Source organism: Bufo gargarizans, chromosome 5 (assembly GCF_014858855.1).
Source record: "Bufo gargarizans isolate SCDJY-AF-19 chromosome 5, ASM1485885v1, whole genome shotgun sequence".
Classification (NCBI taxonomy): domain Eukaryota; kingdom Metazoa; phylum Chordata; class Amphibia; order Anura; family Bufonidae; genus Bufo; species Bufo gargarizans.
Genome location: NC_058084.1, coordinates 297,615,417 through 297,642,581, shown reverse-complemented (window position 1 = coordinate 297,642,581; position 27,165 = coordinate 297,615,417). Strand labels below are relative to the sequence as shown.

Sequence of the window (27,165 nt, the reverse complement as noted above, 5' to 3'; positions counted from 1 at the left end):
GCAGCGTTTTCTGCCACACTTTTTCCTTCCCACAGACTTCCCACTGAGGTGCCTTGATACAGCACTCTGGGAACAGCCTATTCGTTCAGAAATTTCTTTCTGTGTCTTACCCTCTTGCTTGAGGGTGTCAATGATGGCCTTCTGGACAGCAGTCAGGTCGGCAGTCTTACCCATGATTGCGGTTTTGAGTAATGAACCAGGCTGGGAGTTTTTAAAAGCCTCAGGAATCTTTTGCAGGTGTTTAGAGTTAATTAGTTGATTCAGATGATTAGGTTAATAGCTCGTTTAGAGAACCTTTTCATGATATGCTAATTTTTTTAGATAGGAATTTTGGGTTTTCATGAGCTGTATGCCAAAATCATCAATATTAAAACAATAATAGGCTTGAACTACTTCAGGTTGTGTGTAATGAATCTAAAATATATGAAAGTCTAATGTTTATCAGTACATTACAGAAAATAATTAACTTTATCACAATATGCTAATTTTTTTAGAAGGACCTGTATATCTCTCCTCAACTGTGATGTAAACTTATATACTAAACTACTTTCCCATCGACTTCTACAGGTTAATCCATTGATTATCCTAGCGATCAAGTGGGGTTCGCAAAGGGCAGACAAGCTCCTGATGGTACTAGGCGGATTTTGGAACTGATGGAAAAGGCAAAGAGATTACGGACACCTTCTCTTCTCCTAACTCTGGATGCAGAGAAGGTGTTCGATCAAAATCATTGGAGATTTGCTTTTGTGGCCCTGTCAAACTATGGCCTTCAAGGCTCTATTTTGCAGGCTATTCAAGCCCTATATTCTCACTAGTGTTGATCACGAATATTCTAATCGCTAATTTTTATCACAAATATTGTCACTTTGAGAATTCACAAATATATAGAATATAATGCTATATCTTTGAAATCGCAAATTTTCTAGATTTATTTTAATCAGTACCCATGATCCCTCACTGCTTCTTGCTTGTGGGTCAATGAGAAGGCTGTAATATCTTTGACTTTAGGAGTAGTGTTGATTAAACATTTTCGTATCGCATATTTTAATAGCGAATTTTCCAATTGCCGATTTTTGCATTAAAGAAAATAATGGCTGGAGATCCTGAATTTGTGAATATATGATGAATATTCACCCAAATATTCACGAAATATCGCAAATTAGAATATTGCCCCTGCCGCTAATCACTGATTCTCACCCATGGGCTTGTGTATTAATTAATGGCACATTTTCTCTTATATTCCCCATTATGAATGGGATGGGACAGGGGTGCCCTCTGTCTCCCTTTTTGTTTTTGATGGTGATGGAGCAGTTTGCTGAGAGGATCAGTATGTCTGATATGATTAGGGATATTTCAGCGGGAGACCATCAGCATAAATTGAGTTTATTTGCTGATGATGTCATTCTGACCTTGTTGGATCCCCTGTCTTCTCTGAGAGCGGCTTCTTCTATGCATCATAAAGGTAGTGGTATTTGTGAACCCTTTTTACGGCGCTGGAAACAGGAGGCGAGTTCTCGTGAGATATTTTTAAAAAAGTAGAATAGCTGTTTATTCTTTTGTCAACGCGTTTCAAGGGCGTACGGCCCTCTTCTTCAGGACAATAAAATTGCTTTTATTGTCCTGAAGAAGAGGGCCATACACCCTTGAAACGCGTTGACAAAAGAATAAACAGCTATTCTACTTTTAAAAAAATATCTCACGAGAACTCGCCTCCTGTTTCCAGCGCCGTAAAAAGGGTTCACAAATACCACTACCTTTATCTTCATACTTATTTCTCTTGCCACTATTGGGCAGAGAAAAGAAACCTTTGGCAGCAGGACAGGACCCCGCATGTTGGACGGGAGAATACCAGCACAAACTTTTCACAGTTGTTGTGGCTCCACACAACAACATACGGTAAGCGCTTCTTGTATACAGTGCAAATAGACCGAAAATACAGCCACACACACGAGGCGCGGCCTTCTGTCTCTTCTATGCATCATTCGGGACAGTCTCCTATTATCAGATTAATGAAGTCAAATCAAATGTCTTAGCTATCAGAGGGTTACCCTCTTTACGGTCTGAAATGCAGGACGAGTTCCAATTTAAATGGTCCACTTCTTCAATAACTAGGGATTCAATTATGCATCCCACTCACTAAGCTACTTTTGTGCAACTATGACCAACTGTTTGCTTCTTTACAAAGGAAACTGACTAGATACTCTCAGGTTCAATTCTTGAGGTTAGGCGATATTGTCATGTATAAGATAATGATCTTACCAAAATTATTGCATTATTTTAGGACGTTGGCCATACCTATGTCAAAAACTCTATTACATAGTTTCCACCACCAAATGCGCTCATTTATTTGGCAGACAGGAAATGCAGCTTTATGGACACAAGACTAGAGGTGGAATAGAGTCCCTAACTTGCAAATTTAGTATGAGGCGATACTTTTGGACGGAGGTATATTACACGGTCAATGGATATCAATTTTACTGCAGGCCAGTAAAAATACAGGTCAAATACATATGTTTAAAAGAACAAAAAATCTAAAATTGGATTAAAAACGTGGCTAACAAAATCCCCCCTCTTGAAAAAAACCCTAATGATAATAGTTGAAATTCGATAACTCATGGTCATCACTGATGTTAAATTCCTCTGAGGCCGAAACAATTTTTCATTCAGCGTACATAAAAGAATAAGTAAATATGTGGCTGGAGGTAGACTACATGGTCATTGGATATACATTTCCCAGCAGGCCAGTGTACTACAGGTCCCAAAAATTATGCATTTGGTGTACATAAAAGAATAAGCAAGTATGTGGCTGGAGGTAGATTACACGGTCATTGGATATCAATTTTCCAGCAGGCCACTGGACTACAGGCCCCAAAAATGATGTATTCTGTAGACATAGAAGATCAAGTAAGTAAGTGGCTGAAGGTAGATTACAAGGTCAATGGATATCAATTTTCCATCAGGCCAGTACAAATACAGGTCAAATACATATGTTTAACCCTTTCATGACCAAGCGTCATTGATGCCCCAGTATCCAGGTCAAAATTTACAAATCTGACATGCGTCACTTTATGTGGTAATAGCTTTGGAACACTTTTACTTATCCACGCCATTCTGAGATTGTTTTCTCGTGACACATTGTACTTCAAGATAGTCATATATTTGAGTCAATATATTTCACCTTTATTTATGAAAAAATCCCAAATTTACCAAAAATTTGGAAAAATTCTCAATTTTCCAAATTTCAATTTCTCTGCTTCTAAAACAGAAAGTCATACCTAATAAAATATTTATTACTTAACATTCCCCATATGTCTACTTTATGTTGGCATCATTTTGGAAATGTCATTAAAAAATTTTAGGACGTTAGAAGGCTTAGAAGTTTAGAAGCAATTCTTACAATTTTTAAGAAAATTTCCAAAACCCACTTTTTAAGGACCAGTTCAGGTCTGAAGTCACTTTGTGGGGCTTACATAATGGAAACCCCCATAAATGACCCCATTGTAGAAACTACACCCCTCAAGTTACTCAAAACTCATTTTACAAACTTTTTTAACCCTTTAGGCGTTCCACAAGAATTAAAGGAAAATGGAGATGAAATTTCAAAATTTAACTTTTTTGGCAGATTTTCCATGTTATTCCATTTTTTTTTCATTAACACATTGAGGATAGGGATGAGCGAACTCGAACTGTATAGTTCGGGTTCGTACCAAATTTTGGGGTGTCCGTGACACGGACCCAAACCCAGACATTTTCGTAAAAGTCTGGGTTCGGGTTCGGTGTTCGTCGCTTTCTTGGCGCTTTTGTGACGCTTTCTTGGCGCTTTTTGAAAGGCTGCAAAGCAGCCATTCAACAAGCGTCATACTACTTGCCCCAAGAGGCCATCACAGCCATGCCTACTATTGGCATGGCTGTGATTGGCCAGAGCACCATGTGACCCAGCCTCTATTTAAGCTGGAGTCACATAGCGCCGCCCGTCACTCTGCTCTGATTAGCGTAGGGAGAGGTTGCGGCTGCGACAGTAGGGCGAGATTAGGCAGATTAACTCCTCCAAAGGACTTGATTATTGATCGCTCTGCAGCTGTGGGTCATTGAGCTGCTGATACTCAATTGCTCACTGTTTTTAGGCTGCCCAGACCGTTTGTCAGTCACTTTTTTCTGGGGTGATCAGTGGCCATTTTGTGTCTTGTGGTGCGCCAGCACAAGCTGCGACCAAGTGCATTTAACCCTCAATGGTGTGGTTGTTTTTTGGCTAAAGCCTACATCAGGGTGAAGCTGTCACACCAAGTGCATTTAACCAGCAATAGTCTGTTTATTTTTTGGCCATATACTACATCAGGGGCAAGCTGCGCCTGTCACCAAGTGCATTTAACCCTCAATGGTGTGGTTGTTTTTTGGCTAAAGCCTACATCAGGGTGAAGCTGTCACACCAAGTGCATTTAACCAGCAATAGTCAGTTTATTTTTTGGCCATATACTACATCAGGGGCAAGCTGCGCCTGTCACCAAGTGCATTTAACCCTCAATGGTGTGGTTGTTTTTTGGCTAAAGCCTACATCAGGTGAAGCTGTCATACCAAGTGCATTTAACCAGCAATAGTCTGTTTATTTTTTGGCCATATACTACATCAGGGGCAAGCTGCACCCGTCACCAAGTGCATTTAACCCTCAGTAGTGTGGTTGGTCAAGCTGTCACACCAAGTGCATTTAACCAGCAATAGTCTGTTCATTTTTTGGCCATATACTACATCAGGGGCAAGCTGCGCCTGTCACCAAGTGCATTTAACCCTCAGTAGTGTGGTTGGTCAAGCTGTCACACCAAGTGCATTTAACCAGCAATAGTGTGGTTATTTTTTGGCCATATCCCAGTCTAATTCTGTCAGTAAATCTATACCTGTCACCCAGCGCCTAAATACAAGGCCTCAAATTTATATCCCGCTAAATCTGTCTTTACCGCTGTACTGTTCTGGCTGGGCAAGTTATTTAGTGTCCGTCGAAGCACATTTTTTGTTCTGGGTTGAAATACAATTCCCAATTTAGCAATTTCCTAATTTAGTGGTTTCTGCTGTATCAGAGCTATTTGAAATCTATCCCTAAAAGGGTATATAATATTCAAGGTGCACATAGGGTCATTCAGAATAACTTCACACACACGCTACTGTGCATTTCCAAGTCTAATTCTGTCAGTAAATCTATACCTGTCACCCAGCACCTAAATACTAGGCCTCAAATTTATATTCAGCTGAATTTGAATACAATACATTGGGCCAAATAATATTTTTGTTGTTGTGGTGAACGATAACAATGAGGAAAACATCTAGTAAGGGACGCGGACGTGGACATGGTCGTGGTGGTGTTAGTGGACCCTCTGGTGCTGGGAGAGGACGTGGCCGTTCTGCCACATCCACACGTCCTAGTGTACCAACTACCTCAGGTCCCAGTAGCCGCCAGAATTTACAGCGATATATGGTGGGGCCCAATGCCGTTCTAAGGATGGTAAGGCCTGAGCAGGTACAGGCATTAGTCAATTGGGTGGCCGACAGTGGATCCAGCACGTTCACATTATCTCCCACCCAGTCTTCTGCAGAAAGCGCACAGATGGCGCCTGAAAACCAACCCCATCAGTCTGTCACATCACCCCCATGCATATCAGGGAAACTGTCTGAGCCTCAAGTTATGCAGCAGTCTCTTATGCTGTTTGAAGACTCTGCTGGCAGGGTTTCCCAAGGGCATCCACCTAGCCCTTCCCCAGCGGTGGAAGACATAGACTGCACTGACGCACAGCCACTTATGTTTCCTGATGATGAGGACATGGGAATACCACCTCAGCATGTCTCTGATGATGACGAAACACAGGTGCCAACTGTTGCGTCTTTCTGCAGTATGCAGACTGAACAGGAGGTCAGGGATCAAGACTGGGTGGAAGACGATGCAGGGAACGATGAGGTCCTAGACCCCACATTGAATGAAGGTCGTGCCACTGACTTTCACAGTTCGGAGGAAGAGGCAGTGGTGAGACCGAGCCAACAGCGTAGCAAAAGAGAGAGCAGTGGGCAAAAGCAGAACACCCGCCACCAAGAGACTCCGCCTGCTACTGACCGCCGCCATCTTGGACTGAGCACCCCAAAGGCAGCTTCAAGGAGTTCCCTGGCATGGCACTTCTTCAAACAATGTGCTGACGACAAGACCCGAGTGGTTTGCACGCTGTGCCATCAGAGCCTGAAGCGAGGCATTAACGTTCTGAACCTTAGCACAACCTGCATGACCAGGCACCTGCATGCAAAGCATGAACTACAGTGGAGTAAACACCTTAAAAACAAGGAAGTCGCTCAGGCTCCCCCTGCTACCTCTTCTGCTGCTGCCGCCTCGGCCTCTTCTGCTGCTGCCGCCTCGGCCTCTTCTGCTGCTGCCTCCTCGGCCTCTTCCTCCGCCTCTGGAGGAACGTTGGCACCTGCCGCCCAGCAAACAGGGGATGTACCACCAACACCACCACCACCTCCGTCACCAAGCGACTCAACCATGTCACACGGCAGCGTTCAGCTCTCCATCTCACAAACATTTGAGAGAAAGCGTAAATTCCCACCTAGCCACCCTCGATCCCTGGCCCTGAATGCCAGCAGTTCTAAACTACTGGCCTATGAAATGCTGGCATTTAGGCTGGTGGACACAGACAGCTTCAAACAGCTCATGTCGCTTGCTGTCCCACAGTATGTTGTTCCCAGCCGCCACTACTTCTCCAAGAGAGCCGTGCCTTCCCTGCACAACCAAGTATCCGATAAAATCAAGTGTGCACTGCGCAACGCCATCTGTAGCAAGGTCCACCTAACCACAGATACGTGGACCAGTAAGCATGGCCAGGGACGCTATATCTCCCTAACTGCACACTGGGTAAATGTAGTGGCAGCTGGGCCCCAGGCGGAGAGCTGTTTGGCGCACGTCCTTCCGCCGCCAAGGATCGCAGGGCAACATTCTTTGCCTCCCGTTGCCACCTCCTCCTTCTCGGCTTCCTCCTCCTCTTCTTCCACCTGCTCATCCAGTCAGCCACACACCTTCACCACCAACTTCAGCACAGCCCGGGGTAAACGTCAGCAGGCCATTCTGAAACTCATATGTTTGGGGGACAGGCCCCACACCGCACAGGAGTTGTGGCGGGGTATAGAACAACAGACCGACGAGTGGTTGCTGCCGGTGAGCCTCAAGCCCGGCCTGGTGGTGTGCGATAATGGGCGAAATCTCGTTGCAGCTCTGGGACTAGCCGTTTTGACGCACATCCCTTGCCTGGCGCATGTGCTGAATTTGTTGGTACAGAAGTTCATTCACAACTACCCCGACATGTCAGAGCTGCTGCATAAAGTGCGGGTCGTCTGTTCGCGCTTCCGGCGTTCACATCCTGCCGCTGCTCGCCTGTCTGCGCTACAGCGTAACTTCGGCCTTCCCGCTCACCGCCTCATATGCGACGTGCCCACCAGGTAGAACTCCACCTTGCACATGCTGGACAGACTGTGCGAGCAGCAGCAGGCCATAGTGGAGTTTCAGCTGCAGCACGCACGGGTCAGTCGCACTGCGGTACAGCACCACTTCACCACCAATGACTGGGCCTCCATGCGAGACCTGTGTGCCCTGTTGCGCTGTTTCGAGTACTCCACCAACATGGCCAGTGGCGATGACGCCGTTATCAGCATTACAATACCACTTCTATGTCTCCTTGAGAAAACACTTAGGGCGATGATGGAAGAGGAGGTGGCCCAGGAGGAGGAGGAGGAGGAGGAAGAGGGGACATTTTTAGCACTTTCAGGCCAGTCTCTTCGAAGTGACTCAGAGGGAGGTTTTTTTGCAACAGCAGAGGCCAGGTACAAATGTGGCCAGCCAGGGCCCACTAGAGGAGGACGAGGATGAGGAGGAGGTGGAGGAGGATGAGGATGAAGCATGGTCACAGCGGGGTGGCACCCAACGCAGCTCAGGCCCATCACTGGTGCGTGGCTGGGGGGAAAGGCAGGACGATGACGATACGCCTCCCACAGAGGACAGCTTGTCCTTACCCCTGGGCAGCCTGGCACACATGAGCGACTACATGCTGCACTGCCTGCGCAACGACAGCAGAGTTGCCCACATTTTAACGTGTGCGGACTACTGGGTTGCCACCCTTCTGGATCCACGCTACAAAGACAATGTGCCCACCTTACTTCCTGCACTGGAGCGTGAGAGGAAGATGCGCGAGTACAAGCGCACATTGGTAGACACGCTACTTAGAGCATTCCCAAATGTCACAGGGGAACAAGTGGAAGCCCAAGGCCAAGGCAGAGGAGGAGCAAGAGGTCGCCAAGGCAGCTGTGTCACGGCCAGCTCCTCTGAGGGCAGGATTAGCATGGCAGAGATGTGGAAAAGTTTTGTCAACACGCCACAGCTAACTGCACCACCACCTGATACGCAACGTGTTAGCAGGAGGCAACATTTCACTACCATGGTGGAACAGTACGTGTGCACACCCCTCCACGTACTGACTGATGGTTCGGCCCCATTCAACTTCTGGGTCTCTAAATTGTCCACGTGGCCAGAGCTAACCTTTTATGCCTTGGGGGTGCTGGCCTGCTCGGCGGCCAGCGTTTTGTCTGAACGTGTATTCAGCACGGCAGGGGGCGTCATTACAGACAAACGCAGCCGCCTGTCTACAGCCAATGTGGACAAGCTGACGTTCATAAAAATGAACCAGGCATGGATCCCACAGGACCTGTCCGTCCCTTGTCCAGATTAGACATTAACTACCTCCCCTTAACCATATATTATTGGACTCCAGGGCACTTCCTCATTCAATCCTATTTTTATTTTTATTTTACCATTATATTGCGAGGCTACCCAAAGTTGAATGAACCTCTCCTCTGTCTGGGTGCCGGGGCCTAAATATATGCCAATGGACTGTTCCAATGTTGGGTGACGTGAAGCCTGATTCTCTGCTATGACATGCAGACTAATTCTCTGCTGACATGAAGCCAGATCCTCTGTTACGGGACCTCTCTCCTCTGCCTGGGTGCTGGGCCTAAATTTATGAAAATGGACTGTTGCATTGGTGGCTGACGTGAAGCCTGATTCTCTGTTATGATATGAAGACTGATTCTCTGCTGACATGAAGCCAGATTGTCTGTTACGGGACCTCTCTCCTCTGCCTGGGTGCTGGGCCTAAATTTATGAAAATGGACTGTTGCAGTGGTGGGTGACGTGAAGCCTGATTCTCTGCTATGACATGAAGACTGATTCTCTGCTGACATGAAGCAAGATTGTCTGTTACGGGACCTCTCTCCTCTGCCTGGGTGCTGGGCCTAAATATCTGACAATGGACTGTTGCATTGGTGGCTGACGTGAAGCCTGATTCTCTGCTATGATATGAAGACTGATTCTCTGCTGACATGAAGCCAGATTGTCTGTTACGGGACCTCTCTCCTCTGCCTGGGTGCTGGGCCTAAATTTATGAAAATGGACTGTTGCATTGGTGGCTGACGTGAAGCCTGATTCTCTGCTATGATATGAAGACTGATTCTTTGCTGACATGAAGCCAGATTGTCTGTTACGGGACCTCTCTCCTCTGCCTGGGTGCTGGGCCTAAATTTATGAAAATGGACTGTTGCATTGGTGGCTGACGTGAAGCCTGATTCTCTGCTATGATATGAAGACTGATTCTCTGCTGACATGAAGCCAGATTGTCTGTTACGGGACCTCTCTCCTCTGCCTGGGTGCTGGGCCTAAATTTATGAAAATGGACTGTTGCAGTGGTGGGTGACGTGAAGCCTGATTCTCTGCTATGACATGAAGACTGATTCTCTGCTGACATGAAGCCAGATTGTCTGTTACGGGACCTCTCTCCTCTGCCTGGGTGCTGGGCCTAAATTTATGAAAATGGACTGTTGCATTTGTGGCTGACGTAAAGCCTGATTCTCTGCTATGATATGAAGACTGATTCTCTGCTGACATGAAGCCAGATTGTCTGTTACGGGACCTCTCTCCTCTGCCTGGGTGCTGGGCCTAAATATCTGACAATGGACTGTTGCATTGGTGGCTGACGTGAAGCCTGATTCTCTGCTATGATATAAAGACTGATTCTCTGCTGACATGAAGCCAGATTGTCTGTTACGGGACCTCTCTCCTCTGCCTGGGTGCTGGGCCTAAATTTATGAAAGTGGACTGTTGCAGTGGTGGGTGACGTGAAGCCTGATTCTCTGCTATGACATGAAGACTGATTCTCTGCTGACATGAAGCAAGATTCTCTGTTACGGGACCTCTCTCCTCTGCCTGGGTGCTGGGCCTAAATATATGACAATGGACTGTTGCATTGGTGGCTGACTTGAAGCCTGATTCTCTGCTATGACATGAAGACTGATTCTCTGCTGACATGAAGCCAGATTCTCTGTTACGGGACCTCTCTCCTCTGCCTGGGTGCCGGGGCCTAAATATCTGAGAATGGACTGTTCCAGTAGTGGGTGACGTGAAGCCAGATTCTCTGCTATGGGACCTCTCTCCAATTGATTTTGGTTAATTTTTATTTATTTAATTTTTATTTTTATTCATTTCCCTATCCACATTTGTTTGCAGGGGATTTACCTACATGTTGCTGCCTTTTGCAGCCCTCTAGCCCTTTCCTGGGCTGTTTTACAGCCTTTTTAGTGCCGAAAAGTTCGGGTCCCCATTGAATGGGGTTCGGGTTCGGGATGAAGTTCGGATCGGGTTCGGATCCCGAACCCGAACATTTTCGGGAAGTTCGGCCGAACTTCTCGAACCCGAACATCTAGGTGTCCGCTCAACTCTAATTGAGGATTAACAGCCCAACAAAACTCAATATTTTTTACCCTCATTCCGCGGTCTACATAAACACCCCACATGTGGTCGTAAACTTCTGAACGGGCACACGGCGGGGGCGCAGAAGGAAAGGAATGCCATACGGTTTTTGGAAGGCAGATTGGATTTCTGAACGCCATATGTTTTATTTTTTCTGCCGATCGTCTTGTGCAGGGGCTCGTTTTTTGCAGAAAGTGTTGAGGTTTTTATTGGTACGATTTTTGGGTGCATAGGATTTTTTGATCATTCATTATTACACTTTATGGGGCAAGGTGACCCAAAAATTGGCTGTTTTTGAACAGTTTTAATTTATTTATTTTTACAGCGTTCATCTGAGGAGTTAGGTCATATAATAGTTTTATAGAGAAGATCGTTACGGATGTGGCAATACCTAATATGTATACTTTTTCTTATTTATTAAAGTTTTACACAATAATAGCATTTCTGAAACCAAAAAAATGATGTTTTAGTGTCTCTATAGTCTGAGAGCCATAGCTTTTTTATTTTTGGGTGATTGTCTTAAATAGGGTATCATTTTTTGCAGGACGAGGTGACGGTTTGATTGGTACTATTTTGGGGGTCATACGCCTTTTTGATCGCTTGCTGTTGCACTTTTTGTGATGTAAGGTGACAAAAATGGCTTTTTTTTACACAGTTTTTATTTTATTTTTTTATGGTGTTTATCAGACGGGGTATATCATGTGATATCTTTATAGAGACGGTCGTTACGGACACGGTGATACCTAATATGTGTATTTTTTTTTCATTTTTTTATAGGAAAAGGCAACTAATTTTTTTTCATTTTACATTTTTATTTATTCATTTTTACTTTTTTTTTTTTTTTAAGTCCCTCTTGGATCTTGAAGATCCAGTGGGGCTGTACCATACTTTGCAATGCTCTTGCAGCGCAGCACCCCCGATGGTGGAGAGAGAAAGCCCCCTCCCTCTATTAACCCCATGGATGCCGCTGCTGCGGCATCTATGGGGTTACAGAACTTACAGCAGAGTGTCAGCATAGAGCTGACACTCTGATGATGGCGGTGGCTCAGGAATGGAGCCACCGCCATCAAACACAGCAGGGGCAGACGGGGGGCAGCGCTGGAAGGGGGGGTGTCACGCCAGCAGGGGGCGGACACAAGGAGGGGGAAGCACTGTGGAAGATGGGGAACAGATGGAGGGGGCACAGATGGGGGGCTGCATGGATCGGGGGGGCACGAGGACACTGATTTCAGGCTCTGATCTGCAGAGCGCAGATCAGAGCCTGAAATCAGCATTTTTTCACTGCTGCGATCCGATTGGTTAGTCTGCACAGACTAACCAATCGGATCGATTGATCGATTGCCGGCAAGGGACCACTCTGATTGGCATTACTGCACTGTATGCTGTCCGTGACAGCATACAGGGCAGGGGCAGAAGCTTTAATCATAGCGCTTTGCAGCGCTTGGATTAAAGAGCTGCCAGAACGTTTATATATGTGGTAGCTGCACGGGGTATGTGCAGCTATCACGTATATATGCAGATTGCGGTCGGGAAGGGGGTTAAAATAATTAAAAATATAAAATTGGATTAAAAAACATGGCTAACGAAATCCCCCCTCTTGAAAAAAAAACATAATGATAATAGTTGAAACACATTGTCGTCACATTAGGCACTCAACAGACAGAAAATACCTTTTATGCCGCTGTATTTACCTAAGACAGGGACCAATATTTGTTCCAGTGATGGCGGATATTTATGGGCTGGCATGAGGAAATTCATTTAAACATGGTCGTCACAGGAGTTTAAATCCACCGAGATCCATGCCTCATTCATTTTTAGAAATGTGAGGTAGTCCACACTGTCGTGAGCTAGGCAAGTGCGCTTATCGATCACGATCCCCCCTGCTGCGCTGAACGTCCTTTGGACAGGACACTGGACGAGGGGCAAGCCAAGAGTTCAATGGTAAATTGTGCCAGCTCTGGCCACAGCTCAGACCTGCACACCTAGTAGTCCAGGGGTTCCTTGCTTTTCAGAGCGCCCACATCGGCTCTCAACATGATGTAGCCGGACACCTGTCGGTCTAGGCGTTCCGTGAGGCTGGATCCAGTGGGCAGCTGTCCGAAGAAATTAACACATCTTCAAACTGCCCTCTTCTTGCATGCGCTGTTGAATTTTTACCCGCAACTGTTTCTCTGTGAGTGAAAATTCCTCTGCCAGCGCCCGCAAAAGCAGAATGCATAATTTCTTGGAGCAAGGCCTGGAAGTGCTGGATTCTGTGATGGTGGTAACATGTCTGCCATTTTGTGATTGTACCGGGGTCTAATTATGTTGCCACCCAGTACTGGTCTTTGACCTTTATGCTTTTTATACGGGGGTCCCTCTTCAAACACTAGTGCATGAAGGCCCCATTTTGCACTAAACTGGAAGCGGTGGAGTGGCCTGGCTCCTGCTCATCGTCCAGGATAATGTCATCCTCGGTCTCCTCCCCCCAGGCACGGACAACACCAGGGATCCCAGAAATTTTTTAAGCATGATCTTCTTGCGCCTCCTCCACCCCGGCACCATTCTTCTCTGACTCCTCTTCAGACTCCTGTTGACTTGTCTAAGATGGAGTAGCCCCCCATGGGAATTTATCCAGCATTGCAACTTCCTCATCTTCCTGCTCCTCGACGGCTTAATCAATGACACAATGCAATGCATGCTCCAGAAAGAAGGCGTAATGTTCGATGTTACTTATGGAACCCTGGCTGGCTGTGACTGACCAGTTTGGTTATCTCATCAAATGGCTGCAGAATTCTGCATGCATCACGCATGAGCAGCCACTGGCGCGGTGCAAAAAAACAAGCTCCCCAGAACCTGCACTGCTGCAGAGTTTGTACAGGTCCGTCGGGCAGTTACAAATCAGACATCTGACGGGCAGGTTGTATCACCGCTGAACGTCAGCAAGGCGAGCCATGACCATGTAAGATCTTCTAAAATGGCCAGAGATTTTCCGGGTCTGCCACAAGACGTCCTGGACCGCTGGGTATTTGGCAATGAATCACTGCACGACTAAGTTCAGGACGTGTACCATGCACGGCATGTGTGTCATTTTGCCCTGTTTCAGCACCTTCACCAGATTGGCACCATTGTCACACATCAATTTACTAACTGTCAATTTGAGTGGGGTTAGCCACTGATCAGTCTGTGACCACAAAGCTGAAAGGAGTGCAGGACCAGTGTGGCTCTTGGCTTCCAGGCACAACAGCCACAGCACAGCATGGCAACGTCTCATCTGGCACGTCAAATAGGTTCTGGGGAGCTTGGGGCGCACAGCGGAAAAAGCAGTGGAAAAGGAGGAGTCAGCCGAGGAGAAGACGGAGGATGGGGTAGGAGAAGAAGAGGCAGGCATGCAATCCGTGGTGGTAACACCAAATCCACACGGTTGCCAAGGGTTGCATGCTTGACAGCCGTCAGAAGGTTCACCCAGTGGGCAGTAAAAGTTATGTACCTTCCCTGCCCGTGTTTGCTAGACCACTATGTTAGATGTATCTTAGCACCAACACTGTCTGCCAGAGATACATTCAATTGCCGCTGAACGTGGCCATATAGCTCCGGGATGCCCATCTGGGAGAAATATTTCCTTCTGGGTACCTACCATTGCAGTGTGCCATTGGCCCCAAATTTTCTGAAGGCCTCAGAGTCCACCAATTTATATGGCAGTAGTTGGCGGGCTAGCTTTCCCGACAAGCCGGTGGTCAGCCCTTGGGCAAGAGGGTTATCCGGCGTCATCATCTTTTTTTGCTCGAACATTTGGGCCATGGAAGCCTGCCTTTTGCCAGATGAACCTGACGATGGCATGGTGGAAGGTGGAGGACAAATGGGAGGAGACAGGAGAAGGAGTAGAGGCAGGACCTGGACGTGCTGGCAGTGTGCCTTTGAGTTCTCACGGTGTTGCTCCCACTGGGCTCAGTAATGGGAGGTCTCTAGGTGAGTGTTGGTCTTTCCGCAACTTATGCTTTGACAGCACAGGCTGCAGATGGCAACACTATTGTCAGCAGCGGCACGTTAAAAAAAGCCCACACTGCGGAGCCATGTGCAAGCGTCCTGGGAGCGCCAGATGTGACAATGCATGGTGGATGGCTCTTTCCAGATACATTAGCAGTCAGCTTGCCTCCTGTGCACTGTAAGATCTGCCTGCTTCTCCTTCCTATCTGCTGCTCCATCTCTACCTCTGAACTCCCCTTCCTCTTCCTCTCTTGCAGGCACCCATGTGACGTCCATAGACACGTCATCATTTTCCCCTTCACCACCACTAACATTAGAGATCTCGGAGTAGGCAGCAACAGCGGGGACCACCCTTCTTGGGCTGATCTGGGTACTGTCGTCAGACTGCTGGGTGCTACCTCCTCATCCTGATCCGATGCCAAGAATGGCTGTGCATCGGTATTGCCTTGGAATGGATGGTAAAATTATTTATCTAACTCGAGCGGAGGGGATATGGTGTTTGTGGTTGTGGTGTCTTTGGGGGTGCACACAGCAGAGAGTGAAGAGGGTGCAGATAGAGAGGATGAGGAGGGTAGAGAAGTGGAAGGCTAAGTGAGCCACTCAACAAGTCTGGTGCATCCTTTGATGTAATCACACACACTTTCTGCAACTTCCCACTTAGGCTTGGTGCACCTGCCCGAGCCCTACCACCTCTGCAGAATGTCCTGCCTCTTCCTCTGCCTGTCATTTTCAAAATGACCCTGTGACAAAAGTCCCTATAGAAGAACAGTATTTGTGGAAGAAGGTATATTACACCCATGCTTCAATCCCTTTTTAGGGGGGCAACTGGTATATCACATCAGTAGAAATTATTTGTTCCAATGTCATTTGTCCCCCATCTGTAGCTGAGGTAACGCAGCAAAAACACAAACCAATGCTGCACTACCCAAATGCACTATATAGAAAGCATATCATTGGTATATAACACCCCTGCCTCTATCAGTTTTTTTGGGGGGGGGGCAACTACTATATCACACTAGTACAAATTATTTGATCCAATGGTGTTTGTTACTATCTGTAGCAGAGGTAACACAGCTAAACCGCAAACAAATGCTGCACTACCCAAATGCACTATATAGAAAGTATATAATTGCTATATAACACCCCTGCTTCAATCAGTTTTTTTGGGGGGCAACTGGTATATCACACCAGTAGAAATTATTTGTTCCAATGTCGTTTGTCCCTATCTGTAGATGAGGTAACACAGCAAAACCACAAACCATTGCTGCACTACCCAAATGCACTATATAGAAAGTATATTATTGGTATATAACACCCCAGCTTAACCCCTTAAGGACTCAGCCCTATTTCACCTTAAGGACTTGGCCATTTTTTTCAAATCTGACCAGTGTCACTTTAAGTGCTGATAACTTTAAAACGCTTTGACTTACCGAGGCCGTTCTGAGACACTGCTAAAATTGGGTCAAAAAAGATAATTTTTTTTTTTTTTTTAAATGAGCAAATTTCAAAGTTTCAGTTTCTCTACTTCTGTAATACATAGTAATACCCCCCAAAATTGTGATGACTTTACATTCCCCATATGTCTACTTCATGTTTGTAGCATTTTGGGAATTATATTTTATCTTCTGGAAATGTTACAAGGCTTAGAAGTTTAGAAGCAAATTTTGAAATTTTTTAGAAATCTTCAAAATCCCACGTTTTATGGACCAGTTCAGGTTTGAAGTCATATTGTGAGGCTTAGATAATAGAAACCTCACAAAAATGACCTGATTCTAGAAACTACACCCCTCAGGGTATTCAAAACAGTTTTTTCAAACTTTATTAACCCTTTAGGTCTTCCACAAGAGTTAATGGCAGATGGAGAAACAATTTAAACATTTCAATTTTTTTGAAAATTTTCCAATATAATCATTTTTTTCCAGGAATAAAACAAGGGTTAACTGCCAAACAAAACACAAAATGGGTTGCCCTGATTCTGTAGTTTGCAGAACCACCCCATATGTGGTCGTAAACTACTGTTTGGCCGAACAGGAGGACATAGAAGGAGGGGAACACCATATGGGTTTTGCAGGGCAGATTTTGCAGGACTGGTTTTGTTTATACCATGTCCCATTTGAAGCCCCCCCCCCCCCCCCCCCGTTGCACCCCTAGAATAGAAATTTCAAAAAAGTGACTCCATCTAAGAAAGTACACTCCTCAAGGTATTCAAAACTGGGTTTACAAACTTTGCTAACCCTTTAGGTGTTCCACAAGAGTTAATGGCAGATGGAGAAACAATTTCAAAATTTCTATTTTTGGGAAAATTTTCCATTTTAACCCTTACTTCATTACTGGAAAAAATGGGTTAACAGCCAAACAAAACTCAAAATGGGTTGCCCTGATTCTGTAGTTTGCAGAAACACCCCATATGTGTTCGTAAACTACTATTTGGCTAAACGGCAGGAAGGCAGATTTTGCTGGACTGGTTTATTTACACCATGTACCCTTTCAAGCCCCCCTGATGCACCCCTAGAGTAGAAACTCCATAAAAGTGACCCCAACTAGGAAACTACAGGATAAGGTGGTTGTTGTTTTGGGACTATTTTAGGGGTAAATATGATTTTTGGTTGCTCTATATTGGACATTTTTGAGGCAAGGTAACAAAAAACTTAAATTCTAAAATTGTTTCTACATTCGTAATTTTGTTTTTTGGAACACCTAAAGGGTTAAAATAGTTTGTAAAGTAACTTTTGAATACCTTGAGGGGTGTAGTTTCTTAGATGGGGTAACTTTTTGGGAGTTTCTAGTCTAGGCTACATCAGGGGGGGCTTCTAATGGGACATGGTGTCAAAAAAAAAAACAGTCCATCAAAATCTGCCTTCCAGAAACCATATGGAGTTCCCTTCGTTCTATGCCCTGCCGTGCGGCTATATAGCCATTTACGACCACATATGGGGTGTTTCTGCAAACTACAGAATCAGGGCAATAAATATTTAGTTTTGTTTAGCTGTTAACCCTTGCTTTATTACCGGAAAAAAGGATTCAAATGGAAATTTGCCCAAAAATTGGTGTTTTGGCACCGTTTTTATTTTATATTTTTAACGCTGTTCATCCGAGGGGTTTGGTCAATTGTAATTTTTAAAGCGACGACTTTTACACACGCGACGATGCCCAATATGTATGGCTCTCAGACTTTGGAGACACTAAGCAGGCATCCTAAAAACTGCGGCCCTCCAGATGTTGTAAAACTACAATTTCCACCATGCTCTGCTGATGGCTGTAGGTTGTCTAGGCATGCTGGGAGTTATAGTTTTACAACATCTGGAGGGCCGCAGTTTGAGGATGCCTGATCTAAAACTAATATTTTTGGGGGGGAAATTTTTTTTTTCCGTGTCTCCAAAGTCTGAGAGCCATAGTTTTTTATGTTCTCTAGTGGACTGTTGGGGATTATAAAAATTTAGTACTCCATGGAAGTGTGATACTCCCTGAAGCAATCGATAACGCAGAGGCCCGGTGGTGGGGGGCAAGGGGCAGGGGACGGTCTGGGGTCTGAAAGATGGAACAAAGAAAGTTTAGGGTAAAAGTTCTTTTTTTTTTTCTAACTAACTTTTCCCTTCTTTCCCTGCCTAATGGTGCCTCTTCCTCACTGACCATAACCTACTTGGATGGCGATGGGTGCAGGAGGGTGATGGATGGCGATTAGGGGGGACTCAGGAGCTGGTGCTGGACGGTGCTGCCAGGAAGAGGAGGGGTGAGAGGAGCACAGGAAGTTTGAATCTTGCGCCTCTCTCCCCTGCACCAATCAGCACCCTGGACAGTGGCGTTCAGCACCAGGGCCAGCACCGCCTCTTCAAATCTTTGTACTGCGATTAATGGTGTATAATCACGCCACCGATCGCAGTCTTTTTCCAGTTCATCAGGTCACCGGAGACCCCAATGGACCGGAAACGCAAAAAACCGATCGTCAATACGGGAGGTAAAATGACCCCCCCCCCTGCGTTGTTACAGGATGCCGGCTGAATGATTTCAGCCGGCATCCCGTTCCGATTAACCCCCCGCGGCGCCGGAATCGCGAATTAAAGCCATGACATACCGGTATGTCATGGGTCCTTAAGGACTCGGGAAACATGCCGTACCGGTACGTCATGCGTCCCTAAGGGGTAAATCAGTTTTTTGTGGGATGCAACTGCTATATCACACCAGTAGAAATTATTTGTTACAATGTTGTTTGTCACTATCTGTAGCTGAGCTAACGCAGCTAAACAGCTAACAAATGCTGCACTACCTAAATGCACTATATAGAAAGTATATAATTGGTATATAATACCCTAGCTTCAATCAATGTTTTTGGGGGGGGGGTAACTGGTATATCACACCAGTAGAAATTATTTGTTCCAATGTTGTTTGTCCTTATCTGCAGCTGAGTAACACAGCAAAACTGCAAACCAATGCTGCACTACCCAAATGCACTATATTATAAGTATATTACACCCCTCAGTAAATTACACCTATCGATAGCACACCTATACCAGTCCTTAAAAGGACTTTTGTGGCCCTATTAGCTAGTGTTTGGTGTCCCTAACAGCCTGTTCCTGCTCTACACAGCAACCTCTCCCTACACTGGCAAAAGACTGAATGTAAAATGGCGGCCAGATCAGGTTAATTTGTAAGGTAGGGGGTATGTCCATTTGCTGAAACGTCTCAATTGGCTGTCCTGTACCACCTGATGGATGTGTCATGGGTCAAAGTTCTTCACAATGTAAAAAAAAATATGGCACCGCAAGACCATCTCTACTGATGGCAACAAGATTTTTATTGTTGAATGGTTCCTGATTGAAAAGGAGCTTAATGGAGGGTAGTCACTCACAGCACTTCTTCTGGTTTATGTCTTTTACCCCCAACATTCCTTGCAATCTGCACTATCACTTAAGGCTTCTTTAATAGCATGGAAGACTGTGATTAGTGCAACCTCAGAGGACTCTTCCAGTAACAAGGTCTCCTTCCAGTGGAGTCCCTTGAGATGCTAGATATATTCACATCTTATTGTAGGGGTTGTGGAATTCAATTACTCTCTGATTTCTATGATGGGACCTCACTACACACCTTTTCATATCTTCAAGCAATATTTGTGGTGCCTTTTACCAAACACTATGAATCCCTTGGAATCACCCATTACCATGAAAAACACCCTCTGACAAAGGTGTCTCTCCATTTACCTTTATATAACTATCTTTTCTCGCTGATGGGTGGGGACCTTATCTCCACTAGCAACATTTATAGGATCCTGCTGGGAGACTGTGGAAGTAAGGGAGCTGGGGCATATATTGAATTGGGAGGACTTACATCTTACAAGCATGAGGCATGGCAAGTGGCCTTTTATACAACTGTAAGTGCCACCTCATGCTCTAATCTACTGGAGCTCTACCATAAATGGTATTATACCCCCTCTAGGCTAGCCTGCATATTTCCTCATAAGGATCCCTAATATGGATGATACATGTATTTTGGGAGTATCCAAGTCTAAAGCCCTTCTGGTCTGATATTACATTTTTGCTTCAGAGTATTATACTGCAACCAGTCTCCTTGACCCCGGGTTTGGCTTTGTTTTCTTTTGGATCAGAGCAGTTTCCCAACAAATATAGGAAACTTTTATTCCATATCTTACAGGCTGCAAAGCTTTTGATAGCTAGGTGATGGAAATCCATAGAGGCCCTAAGTGTTCATTGTCTGTCTGAGATGTTGTCTAACCATTGTGTTTATGAGCATTTAATAGCGTTTCAGAGAAATTCTTTAAATTTTTTTCACAAACTTTGGCATTGTTGGATTGCATAAAATCCTATATTTTCACTACATAACCATTAATGGCATAAGATATGAGTGTCAGAGACCCAGCTTATGATTGTTTATTACTGTTCATTGTTTATTGTTTGAATGATATTCTACTATAAATAAACTGTGAGAGCTATTTAGCTCTGTTATATTGCATTGCATATTTTTTCGATACTCTATGGGCCAGATTTATCATTAGCTCAGGTCAGAATAATGGAGTGAAAAAGCCCCCCAAAAATGCGCAAACGCTAAAACTGCGCACAAACTTTTTTCTGCTCTGCACTATGCTCGCCAGTTTTCTGAAAGTGGGTGTGTTTTCTTATGTAAATGAATCTCTAGATAGATTTACTATTGGGACTATTTAAAAAGTTGCAAAAAAGTTGCAAAAAAGTCGCAATTTCACTCCAGTGAGGACCATGCTTATCTTATGACTCTTTTTAATAGAACATGCGACTTTTTCATAAAAATGTGCAACTTTTTCATAAAAATGTGCAACTTTTGTAAAGCTGCTTACTGACGGATAAACTGCTACCGTCAAACCACATTTATTACAGTCTTAAAGGGCTGATCATAAATCTGACTTGGCTAAAACTGACTTTAGCCATATGTTAAAGTGGAGTGAGCTGTCAGAGTAATGATACATCTGGCCCTATGACTCTTATAAATAAAACTAAAACATTCATGATGAGAAATACTCAAAATGTGGTCATGAATTGCTGTTTGGAGAAATAGCAGCACTCAGAAAGGAAGGTGTGGCATCTGGACTTTGTAACATGGAATTTATTTAAAGGATAACTGTCACACTTAGACCCTAATTTCAATTTTCATATATGTAGTTACTAATAACATGATATTCCAGAATCAGTTACTATTAGACTGACTTACCCCATATTTAATAAGATTCAGCCCTTAGCAACCAGTCTGCATAAAACTGCAATTTCAGTATTCAGTTAAGATGGCCGCCACTGCCCTCACTCTGAGGCTAATCCCGCCTTCCCTCACTAGCCAGTAACAATAGCCCCCCAAAAGTGTCAGTAACCAGAGCCCTCCCCCCCTAAAGGGTTAATCTCCTGCAGCACATGTTGCTTTCATTTATACACTGAGCAGATGGCAGATCTCCCTTCCCTGGTCTGCGCTGCTTCCACTCTACTTCTCCAGCTCTGCTGAGTGAGGGAGCGTCTGCCAAGCGCAGGGACAGGGAGAAGTGCACACAGCCCAGGCACTGTTATCAGCTGCTGGGGAGGACCTGGCTTTAATCATTTACTTACAGTCCCTAGCTGTCAGTACTGTAACCCTGGGCTGGACCATGCCTAGCGACCCTACTTTAAGTAGAGGTAAAAGTAGGCAGTACAGGGAACTAAACTGTGGAATTATGGGGTGATTGAATACACAGTGAAAAGTTTAAATAGGGCCACCAAGGTGATATTAATCACCACAATCCAATACTCCAAATAAATAAAAATATGACAGTTATACTTTAAATGGCTTTTAAGAGCCATAATGTTTTCATTTTTTGTTGTTAACTGAGCTGTGAAGGGTTGTTTTTAGCGGGACAAACCTTCTTTTATACAATTTTGGGGTACATTTTACTTTTTGATCCCTTATTTCATTTTTTTGGGGCGACGAGGAGAGCAACATTTTTATTAATAGAAAGCATGGGCACTCCTGCAAGCAGCACAGTTTTCACTCTGCTTTTCGTAGGCCAGTGATGTCATGTTCATGGGGCCTGGGAGCAGCTCAGTCCCATTCAAGTGAATGGGGCTGATCTGCGATACCAAGCACAACCACTATACTATGTACGCTGCCGTGCTTTGCAAGCTGCGAGAAGGTAGCAGCACTGACAGGAGCTCCCATGCCTTCTCAAAACAGCAGATCAGCAGGGGTACTGGGTGCCGAAAAAAATCTCAGAAAACTCTTTAAAATATACAATAATCCAAATTCTGGTACAGTACACAGCAATAGTGATTTTTTCAGTGTATTGTACTGTCAGTTTTTGGGTGCATGCTCATGTTCAGGATTCATGTGCAGAGAATCCGCACTGAAATCTGCAGGTGTTCGCAGGCAAATCTGTGCCGTCAATCCGCATCAATTGGTGTGGATTTGCATGCGGATATGCGTGCGTATTTGGTGCGGATTCAGTGTGGATTTTACTAAGTGAATGAAGAAAATCCAGTCAAGAAAAATACATTGACATGCTGCAGATTTTAAAATCCGCACCGCAGGTCAAAATCTGCGCTGAAAAAGTCTACATTGTGTGCATTGAGAATTTCAAATTCTCATAAAATACAATGTACATGATCTATGGTGCATATTTTCCGCACGCAAATCCGCGTGGAAAATCTGCAGGCAAGCCTTACACTGATATTTGGCAAGATCAGACCCTGCATCCGGCAGGTCCTGGCAGGCTTCCGGACAAAGCAGGCTCATGACAAACATTGGAACTCTGCAATCACATTGTGGGAAAGAGGGAGACCATTTCTTCTGTAAACCTGATGTAGTAGTCATTATGGACAGTGACATCTAAAGTGTTAAACACCTGGGATTAGTGTTGGCACAGGTCTCAGCCATTGTAGCGGGGTGACAACATTGTGTGTTAATGTTCCCTTGCTATACCGTATATATATGGCATGGAGTGGGAAGAGGTTAAAAACTAATTGCATATGCAGTATTTGTACACTTTTTTTTAGGAAACTATAAATTAAATAATTACACTATGAATAAATACATATTTACATGAATAAAAACTGCCACTCCTGATGAACTCCAGTGGTGAAACAACAACTCCCAGCATGCTCCATTCACTTCTATTGGAGTTCTGAAAACAGCTGAGCAAGTGTGCACGCTGGGAGTCATGGTTTCACCACAGCTGGAGTGTCAAATGTTGCTGATCCCTGCACTAGACAAAACAATACACTAGACACTTTTTATCTCTCAAAATGTTTAGCATAAGAAGTAACAGCTATACAACTAGTCAGTTTGTAACTGCTTAAACACAAAGGGCAGCAGCTCTCTACAAAGATTAAATGTATAGATTCTGAATTGTAATAATGCTATATTCACTATGCACATTCATTTGAGATGGTTAGCAAATATTTCAATCAAATAAAATGCACTCATCTGCCCAGGCAAGGTGACATCTTCCAGATGGGACTCTACACTAGAATCTCACCTCTCCTTGGGCGTAGGCTTCCAAATGGATTCAGGGAAATCAAGATCCAGCTATATTCTACTTTTAATTAAAAATAGCCCTGAACAGATGGGTAGTTAGCATGCAAGACAAAAATGGAGGCAGCAACACCTCCATATGTGCAATGCAAATACAAATTTTGCATGGTTTCAAAAATATTTTTGTCATTATTAAGAATAATATTTTCAAAGTTATAAATAATATATACATACAGTATTTAATATATATATATATATATATATATATATATATATAGTACGTGGTGAGCGCAGTGACATCATCGCAGGTTCTGCTGAATGAAGATACAGTCCTGATCAAAAGTTTAAGACCACTTGAAAAATGGCAAAAAATCATATTTAGCATGGCTGGATCTTAACAAGGTTCAAAGTAGAGCTTCAACATGCAACAAGAAGAAATGGGAGTGAGACAAAACATTTTTTGAGCATTCAATTTAATGAAAACAACAAATAAACTGAAACAGGCTGTTTTTCAGCTGATCAAAAGTTTAGGACCACACCTCCAAAAAAAAACTAAACCCCCCCCAAAACAGAAATCCAACTTCCAAACATGAACTCAGTAATGAGTAGCTCCGCCGTTATTGTTTATCACTTCAAAAATTTGTTTCGCCATACTTGATGCAAGCTTTTCCATGAGGTGGGTGGGAACATTTCTCCAAGTGGTGGTGCACAAAGGCCATCTACTGTCTGGAACTGTTGTCCATTTTTGTAAACTTCCCTTGCCATCAATCCCCAAAGGTGCTCAATTGGATTTAGATCAGGGGAACATGCAGGATGGGCCAAACGAGTGATGTTATTCTCCTGGAAGAAAACCCTTGTCCTGCGGGCATTGTGTACTGTAGTGTTGTCCTGTTGAAAAACCCAGTCGTTACCACACAGACGAGGGCCCTCAGTCATGAGGAATGCTCTCTGCAACATCTGGACATAGCCAGCTGCCGTTTGACGCCCCTGCACTTCCTGAAGCTCCATTGTTCCACTGAAGGAAAAAGCACCCCAGACAATTATGGCGCCCCCTCCACTGTGGCACATAGAAAATCAAGTGGGATCTGCTTGTCATGCCAGTAACATTGGAAACTATCAAGACCATCAAGGTTAAATGTTTTCTCATCAGAGAATGAAACTTTCTTCCACCTTTGAATGTCCCATGTTTGGTGCTCTCTTGCAAAGTCCAAAAGAGCAGTTTTGTGGTGTTCAAGGAGACGAGGTCTTTGAAGACGTTTTTTGTTTTTGAAGCCCTTCAGTCTCAGATGCGTCTGATGGTTATGGAGCTGCAGTCAGCACCAATAAGGGCCTTAATTTGGGTCGAGGATCGTCCAGTGTCTTGACGGACAGCCAGTTGGATCCTCCGGCTCAGTGCTGATGACATTTTTTTCAGGATCATTTAATAAATTCCAAGTGACTGTCTTACTGCTTCCTACCTTAGCAGCGATGGCACGCTGTGAGAGACCCTGCTTATGCAGTTCAATAACCCGACCACGTTAAAAAAGGGAGAGTTTTTTTTGCCTTTGCCATCACAACGTGTGACTACTTGACAGAAAATGACAACAAATTCACATCTTTGCACAGATTTGGCCTTTTAAAGGCATGTGGTCCTAAAATTTTGATCAGCTGAAAAACAGCCTGTTTCAGTTTAATCGTTATTTTTAATTAATTGAATGCTCAAAAAATGTTTTGTCTCACTCTCATTTCTTCTTGTTGCATGTTGAAGTTCTTTTTTAGATTTGTTGCCATTTTTCAAGTGGTATTAAACTTTTGATCAGGACTGTATGGTGGTTCATAATTATTAATATCTCTATGGCTATAATAATTATTTTTAAAATCATTTTAAGTCAATCTAATAAATTATAATCTTTTAATAAAGTTGTATATAGCATCTTGAATTATATTTATTCATTGCTTTGATAATTATTTAAATGATCACTAACTTGTCACCTAAATTTGTATAACAATAGTACAAATGACCATGAGAAACTTTGAAATTTGTCTTATCAGTTAGAAATTTCTATTTTTTATGTTTTTCATTTTGAAAATGTTCTTAAACCTGCCCATGTCAATACAAGTCTATGGAGAGGGGAGGTAGAAGGAGTGAAGAAGTGCTGAGTGAGACAGGACTCCAGACAAGACACTAGAGAGAATGTTGCAGTTACATAGGATGTTTATATCTCAGCCCAGGTGTTTTATTCACAAGCATACATGTCAGTACCTCTCTATAATGTTTTTCATGATCCTGTGGCTACTGAGTGAGTAAGAGAAGGTTAGAAATTGGATTTTATTTTAGTTTCTGTGTGCAGTGGATGGCAGCTAGTCTCCACCATCTCTGGGAGAACTGCAAACTAGGCATTCAGCACCATCAGAGGAAAACTAGTAAAAAAGGCCAAATATAATTCATATAGTCGTCGGAAATTCCTCACGTGCACATGTACTATTGATAAAGGCAAAATTTGTTGATAGGATAGATACACTTTAACTTTTTATCTTTTTTTAATTTTTTTTAAAGAAAATCCCAAACTCAACAGGAATGTTCAAGTGTATATAAAAATACTGGACATTAATGATCATGCTCCAGAATTTTCAGAACGTTATGAGACTTTTGTATGTGAAAATGCAAAACCAGGTCAGGTGAGTAAGCTCTAATCTTTCTTCCATTTATTGAATTCATTATCAGTCTTCCACATGCCTAATTTTAAGTAGACTTAAAGTTGACTTGAAAACTTTCCTGAAACTTTTTTCTTAGTATTCCCCTAAGAAATAGCAATTCTGAAGTATCTATTCTTATGACAGTGTTGTGGCATTTGTTTATCATTCCTGCTAAACATTAGAGGTTTTCAAAGGAGGTTCAGCTGGGTGCTAAAATGGGGATATCATAGACTTCAATTAATGTGTTTGGTCTGGGGCATAGTATGGGGCATGTCAGTAAATCACACATGAACAGCACACCATTGTGATTTACTGACATGTTTAGGAGGTCCTATTAAAAGGGGAATGAAGAAAAGGAATACCTGATGATTCTAATAGACAAATCCATTTTGAGAATCAGTCAAAAATGTCTGAGTTACAAAAGGGAAGGTCTGAGGCGAGTGTATGAATAATGAATATAACTTTGCGTATTGATTAATAACCTTCTCTGCCTTATTTTTTAATTTAAATTTTTTACTCATTTGTTATGATTTTCACAAAAATTCTGCTGCCAAAATAATCCAAATCTTTGGACAAATCATGCAAAAACTGGCCTCAGCACTGTTTTGCAAGGAAAAACAGTAAGGGGGATAACGAAGGAGGATTGCATGACCCTGAGAAGGAAGGGTGTAGGGGCAGGGTTTTGGAAGGTTCTTCAGCTTTTGAGCAGCTTAGGCTCTAAGAGCAAGCAT

The 27,165-nt window shown here is 43.8% G+C and overlaps 1 protein-coding gene across 1 annotated transcript in view; it reads left to right on the top strand.

Moving 5' to 3' along the window:
* Positions 1 to 27,165, top strand: part of LOC122938332 (cadherin-9-like) — a 147,656-nt gene that overhangs the window by 40,862 nt on the left and 79,629 nt on the right. Inside the window, exon 5 of the mRNA XM_044293782.1 lies at positions 26,295 to 26,416. Within this exon, the coding sequence (XP_044149717.1) occupies positions 26,295 to 26,416 (122 nt within the window). The remainder of the gene's footprint in view (positions 1 to 26,294; positions 26,417 to 27,165) is intronic.